Source organism: Octopus sinensis, linkage group LG17 (assembly GCF_006345805.1).
Source record: "Octopus sinensis linkage group LG17, ASM634580v1, whole genome shotgun sequence".
Lineage (NCBI taxonomy): Eukaryota > Metazoa > Mollusca > Cephalopoda > Octopoda > Octopodidae > Octopus > Octopus sinensis.
Window position 1 is genome coordinate 9,315,758 of NC_043013.1, and position 7,500 is coordinate 9,323,257.

Here is a 7,500-nt window from a genome sequence, read left to right on the forward strand (position 1 = left end):
TACGAAAGAATGTCGAACGGAGGGCTCTCTTAGAAAACCTCGATGCTGTCTTCTTAGCGATTGATGAAATATGTGATGATGGGTATGTATAAATGGCAATATACTAATAAGAGAAAAAACCCCATTAGGATTCTTATTCTTTTTCAGGGGGCTTCGTGAATATGAAGATATGAGTCTCGTCCATTAATAATTGAAGTACCTGCTATAAAATTTTCGGATCTTTTCGGTTTGAACGGCAGTTTTTTAAAATAATTTCCACGTAACCAAACACTTTTAAACTTCGCAAACTGGTAGAATGTGTTTATAAAACATCTTTTTCTCTTGGCTTTATTGAGAAAAGTCTATAATTTGTAAGATATTTGTTGTCTTTTTTCTTCAATTTCTGCAATTTCAACCAGTCAATGACGTCTATTGAGGTGAAAACATTCTGTGCCGTATGAATATGTCCCTCGTTTAAGAAACAGATTGGATTTATTTACATTTCTGAAGAAAAAAAGATACCCTTCCCCCCACCCCAACCCTAAAACAGATTGAAATGCAATAGATCGATACTAGGGTCATAATTATGGGTGACAATTTCATATGACACTGCTAGAAAAAACTGCCGGTCAAACCAAAAGGATCCAAATTTTCTAACAAAACGGCCACCTTTTCTTGCTTGCATGGGTTTAACGGAATTTGTTGGGGTAGATTTTCTATGGCCAGATACCCTTCTTGTCATCAACCGTCACCCGTTTCCAAGTAAAGTAATATTTCCTTATGGCCAGACATAAAACAAAATGGTTTGTATGATAGTGATGCTTATTTACACAACCATCGGATGATGCCAAGATAAGAGTACACACAACATGCTCAAACCACACACTCACGCATACATACATGCATGGGTAGGATGGTTGACAGGAGCTGGCCAGGTAGACGACTACCCCAGGCTACGGGATGACCTTCCTAATGCCAACCACCCAGCAGAGTGGACTCAGTGCTCTTTATGTGACACTTATTCTTTTAGTTGCTTCAGTCATTTGACCGCAGCCAACTGGAGCACCTCTTTGAAGGGTTTGAGTTGAACAAATCGACCCCAGGGACTGTTTTTTTAAAACTTAGTACTTAATTTATCAGGCTCTTTTGCCCAACTGCTAAGTTACGGGGATGTAAACACCCCTCTCTCTCTTTTGGAGAGGCACAAGCACCTACACAAACATATACACACACGGCAGTAACTTCCGCCTACCGAATTCAATCACAAAGCTTCAGTCAGTTCGGGGCTATAGCAGAAGACACCTACCCAGAGTGCCATGCAGTGGGACTGAACCCGAAACCATGTAGTTAGGAAGCAAGCTCCCTAACCACACAGCCATGCCCACACCTAATACCAATTATCAAGTGGTGATGGTTGGAGGGACAGACACAAAGACACACACATCATAAACGATGATGATGATGATAGACAGACAGATATAAATATTATTATCATTTTAACATCCACTTTTCTTTTCTTGCATGGGTTAGACAGAATGGGTTGAAGCAGATTTTTCTTTGCCCAGACGTCCCCACCCCTCGCTTGGTTCAAAACATGTTATTACTTCCTTATGACTGGATATATTTCCATGGTAGATGAGAAACAAATTCTCTCCAGACCATCACAGGATAGCCACCGTATTTCATTGTTGGCTACAATCTTTTCACGTCGAATTCTTGATCACAGAATCTCCAGACCCATAATTGACTACTGACAGAAAATACAGCATATCTGCGACGATTTCATCTCAATCGAAGGAGAGGGGCTTTCTCCGTCTGGGTTGTGGATCCGTGGAATAAGCTGCCAGACAAGATGGTGAAGATGCCGACGACCGCTCGGTTCAAAGTCTCCCTTGACCTCAAGTGGCCTGAACTCTTTACATGAACACCACCCTGTACATAACTCCATGTCCCCCTACATGGCCTTGCTTTTTGCTTTTTGAGCCAAAAAATTAACCAACTAACTAACTAACATGAGAGAATATGACAGGGTCCCAAAATGCTACTGACCTCTCCACCATCTCACTAGCCCAATCTTTTCTCCACTTGATATTGGCTTCCTTATGCTGCTCTGCCATAGTAGCCAAGTTTGTGGAGATACTTAACAGCTATTCTGGGACTGACATCAACTTTTTCTGCTCTGTCAGAGGCCTTGTAGTGAGGATTATCCTCCACACTTCACTTAACAAAGTGAAGAGTCCTGTCAGAGGACCCTGGTCGACCTAGGTAAGATGTGTACACCTTCCCTTCTGGTGAAATGCACAATCATTCTGTTAACTGTAGAAAGTAAGATCCCAAGGTTTTCTGCGATTTTATGCTATGTTCACCTTCAGATTGACCCTCAATACGGCTTTTTTAAAATTCAGACAGTTCCAAGGTTTCTTTTGTATGTGACATGATTAAATAGTCACGTATAGAACCTGAAACATAAAAATGTCAATTAATAAAAAATATAAACCTTTTCAAGTTAAACAATGTTTTATGGGGTGTCTATTTATTTCTGTCATGTCTGTGCGCGTGCACACACACACACACACACCTATACCAAGTTATGTAAAATGAATGTAGGTGAATATACATATTTGTAATGCATGCATATATATATATATATGTGTGTGTGTGTGTGTCTGTAAAAAGTATGTATATCTATGTATCAGTATATCCGTCTGTCTCTCTCGTGTGTGTGTGTGTGTATCTTTACACACACATACCCACTACGTTCATATTGTGTGCAGCTGCTACTTCTTTCTGTCATATAGAAATTTTTTTTTATTATTCTTTACCTTATCTGTTGGGTACTTTTTCTCTCATTTGTATACAAAAACTGTATGTATGTATATATATATAAAAGTGAAGTTTTGTGTCTGTCTCCTACGATTTAGATTCCTAACTACTCCCACATTTTGCAGTGTAACCAAAAGCAGGTATCTTATAGTCGTGATTCATATCGAGCCCTTCTGGGTATTAGCGAGCGTCTACGATTTAAAAAAGAATTTACCATCATTTTTTCCCATTTTTAATGCATTTTCTTTGCTATTATATAAGGGAAGTAACTCTCTAAAAATGCTTATGTAGTTATTTCCCTTACAAAACCGAGCAACGCCGGGCGATACTACTAGTATTTATATATAGGCGCAGGAGTGGCTGTGTGGTAAGTAGCTTGCTAACCAGCCACATGGTTCTGGGTTCAGTCCCACTGCGTGGCATCTTGGGCAAGTGTCTTCTGCTATAGTCCCAGGCTGACCAATGCCTTGTGAGTGGATATGGTAGACGGAAACTGAAAGAAGCCTGTCGTATATATGTATATATATGCATATGCCTGTGTGTGTTTGTGTGTCTGTGTTTGTCCCCCTAGCATTGCTTGACAACCAATGCTGGTGTGTTTATGTCCCCGTCACTTAGCAGTTCGGCAAAAGAGACCGATAGAATAAGTACTGGGCTTACAAAGAATAAGTCCTGAGGTCGATTTGCTCGACTAAAGGTGGTGCTCCAGCATGGCCGCAGTCAAATGACTGAAACAAGTAAAAGAGTAAGAGTATATACATATATATATATATATATATATATATATATATATATATATTAGCAGTATTGCCTGGCGTTGCTCAGGTTTGTTTCAACCCTTTAGAATTGGAACTTTTGAAAAGTAAAAATTTTGCATTATATTGCTTGTTATTCTCTTTAAGTGAACATTTTTCTGGTTGAAATACACCGAAAAATGGCGACACAGTAGTAAAAAAATCGTAAAAAATAGGGATTTTCATAGACAAAAAGCACTTTTTTGATGTAAATAACTTTTGGTGTTAACATGGTCCGATTTGAATTTTTTCTTCTACGGAAGGAAGAGCAAGCCTTCTTCTATCATTCTCTCAATTTTGGTCAACTTGCGCCACAGGGTCTCGGAGGAGATAGTGTTAGTTGAAGGCTACCAAACCTGCAACACACAGACAACTTCAGCTTTATACAGAGAGAGATATATGTATGTTTGTATATATATAGTCAACAGATGAGATTCAGAGATTCTTGGTATAGAAAACACTTAGTAGTGCTCATATGATTCTTTGATTTCTGTTTGTTTACGTATATATATATATATATATAGAGTATATCAGACCCAAGCTGTTATATTTAATTTGTTTATCCTCATAATTGCCTCTCTCCCTCTAATACATACATATATATACACACATACACATATATATAATACACACAGATAGGCGCAGGAGTGGCTTTGTGGTAAGTAGCTTGCTTACTAACCACATGGGTCCAAGTTTAGTCCCACTGCGTGGCACTCGGGCAAGTGTCCTCTACTGTAACCTCAGGCCGACCAAAGCCTTGTGAGTGGATGTGGTAGATGGAAACTGAAAGAAGCTCATTTTATATATATATATATATATATATATTATATATATATATATATATATACACATCTATGTGTGTGTGTATATGTTTGTGTGTCTGTTTGTCCCCCCAGCATTGCTTGACAACCAATGCTGGTGTATTTATGTCCCCCGTAACTTAGCAGTTTGGCAAACAAGACTGATAAGAGAAGTACTAGGCTTAAAAAGATTAAGTCCTGGGGTTGATTTGCTTGACTGAAGGCAGTGCTCCAGCATAGCCGCAGTCAAGTGACTAAAACATGTGAAAAAATAACAGAATATATATGCATGTATGTATAAAAGCATATAGGTATATATGTAATTTCATAATTTTAAGAAAATTTTTCAGGCATGATTATTACTTAAGATAGATATTTATGATGTTTTGTGAGTGTGTGTGTGTGTTGCTGTTGTATTTTGCTGATGTGTTGTTAGTGATCTCTATCTAATATCTGTTGTCATATGTAGCTCAATATCTTTGTGTTAATGTACCACACTAGCAATCACATGATCAGAAGTTCAAATCTTGGAGCTGTTAATGTTTTATTTTTTTTTTTTATACTTTTGATTGAGGTATCTAACTATTTCTCTAGTGTGTCTCCACCTGACCAAACAATAGACAAGTTCTACTTTTACTTCACAGTTAGTTAATTAACCCAGTGTTAATTAATGGTATCAAGCCAGCTGTCAAAAACAGCCCCCCTCCCAAAATGTGTAATTGCCATCCATGCAACCACAGAAACAAAAATATATATAAAACAGTGTAAAACAGGCAGAGGTGTGGCTGTGTGGTTATGAAGTTTGCCTTCTGACCACAAGGTTTTGGGTTCAATCCCATTGTGTAGTACCTTGGTAAATTGTCATCTACTGTAGCCTCAGTAGTGGGTGCATTTGGTAGATGGAAACTGATAGATGCTTATCAAATATAAATGTGTGTGAGTGTTGGTGCCACATAAGGAGCATCCAGCCCACACTGTAAAGTGGTCGGCCTTTGGAAGGGCATCGAGCTGTATAAACCTTGTCAAAACTGACCTTGTTTGTGCTGGTGCCATATGGAAAGCACTCAGTCCACTCTGCAGGGTGGTTGGTGTTAGGAAGGCCATCCAGCCATAAAAAAACCCCTGCCAAAACAGACACAGAAATCTGATGCAGTTTTCTACCTGGCCAGCTCCTGTCAAATCATCCAACCCATGCCAGCATGGAAAGCAGATGTTAAATGATGATGATGAGTACGTGTGTGTGTGTGTATATATATACAGGGTGCAATGGGTAAATTGTCGCCATTTTATATTTTTAATTTTGCACGTGTACATTGTTTGGTTTTGATTTTGTCGACTACACAGTATAGTAGGGTCAGTTGGGTACCATGATGTAATTCACTCTGCCAGAAATTTGGAAACGATATGCTGTACTGCTTGGTATTCATGCTGGAAGCTAGAATATGGACATACAGAACAGCTGTTGGCTTGCCATGTCCCCAAAACATGAGTCAACATCATGGTGTTTGGAGTGAACACTAGTGATGGTGATGTTATAATAATAATAATAATAATAATTGTGTACATTGCTCAGGTGCACTACAACTCATCTAAAGTGTATATATAATCAGGTGTAGTTTCGGCGGATTTCGGAAAGCATGAGGGCCTTAAAAGATGCAGTGTCATGGCAGTCAACAACTGACGCAAGCAGTTTATTCCATGCTTCAGCAACTCTGAGCGTGAAAAAATGTTTCCGAAAGTCATGGGAGCTGTATTGTTTTCTGACTTTGTAGGCATGTCCACGTGTGTTAGACACATGGAGATCAAAAAGGTGTTCAGTGTTGTTGTTGGTGAGGTGGTTGATAACTTTGTGGGTGTTTACCAAGTCCGTCGCCAAACGCCGGAGCTTCAGTGAATCCATGCCCAGGGAAACAAGGCGCTCAGAATATGGTAGGTGTCTGATGGAGGGTATGCGTTTGGTTGCATGGAGGTCTACATCAAGTGCTACCCTGGGTCAAGAGGGTGGCTGCTGGAAGACCCTGCACCATGCTACACAAGCAGGAGAATCCAGTCATGGCTGTCAGACAATTTCTGAGACCACATCATCTTTAACATCTGGCCACCTAACTCTTCAGACTGGAACCCCCTTGATTATTATGTGAGGGGTGCAGTTGAGCAAGGGATCAACAAAACTCCTTGTAACACACCAAAGATGAACTGAAGGCAAGGACTATGGCAGCATTCACCAACTTAAACAAGGTGACCATCCAGAAGAGCTTTAGGAGATTCCAAAGTCGTCTGGAGGCTGTGGTTGAAGCCAATGGCGATTTTATTGCATAAATTAACTCTTTAGTATTTCAAGATATTTTTATGTAATTCTGGTAAATATAAATTATTAAAATGAGATGTTGGTGTTATTTTCATTTTTACGTTATTTAGACAACAGTATATTCACTGCACCCTGTATATATATATACTAGCAGTATCACCCGGCGTTGCTCAGGTTTGTAAGGGAAATAACTATAAAGCATTTTTAGAGAGTTATAGCCAAAAAATAGCAAAAAAATGGAAAAAAATGATGGTAAATTTTTTTTTTGTTAAAAAAGGTGGAGTTGCGTCCCCTAGACAGTTTGCGGTTTGTGTTTCTAATTCTCGAGCCCATGTCGAATTTATCGATTTTTTCAGAACTGGGGGAACTTTACAAAATTTTCGCTGCGTTAGTTTTGAATTATGACATTGGGCTATGTGTGTGTCAAGTTTCATCAGAATCGGTTGAAAGCCGTGGTCAGGGTGAGGGTACGAGAAAACAGACACACAGAAACACGCACAGACAAACTGCCGTTTATATATAGAGAGAAGAGATACATGTGTGTGTGTGTATGTATATATTTCTGTCCCCTTGTTTTTACGTTACCTGAGAGTTGAGAGTGTCACTGACCTGCAGGCAGTGGCATTCGTTTCCAATATGCTGTAAGAAAATGTCAGAGGGCGGCGAGCTGGCAGAATCGTTAGCACGCCAGGCGAAATGCTTAGCAGTATTTCGTCTGCCGCTACGTTCTGAGTTCAAATTCCGCCAAGGTCGACTTTGCCTTTCATCCTTTCGGGGTTGATTAAAGAAGTACCAG

At 39.5% G+C, this 7,500-nt stretch overlaps 1 protein-coding gene across 4 annotated transcripts in view; it reads left to right on the forward strand.

Moving 5' to 3' along the window:
- Window positions 1-7,500, forward strand: part of LOC115220800 (coatomer subunit zeta-1) — a 102,713-nt gene that overhangs the window by 16,233 nt on the left and 78,980 nt on the right. For all 4 annotated transcript variants that reach the window (XM_036510335.1, XM_036510336.1, XM_029790951.2 and 1 more), the window contains exon 5: window positions 1-82. This exon is cut by the window's left edge and continues 52 nt beyond it. In XM_036510335.1, the coding sequence (XP_036366228.1) occupies window positions 1-82 (82 nt within the window). The remainder of the gene's footprint in view (window positions 83-7,500) is intronic.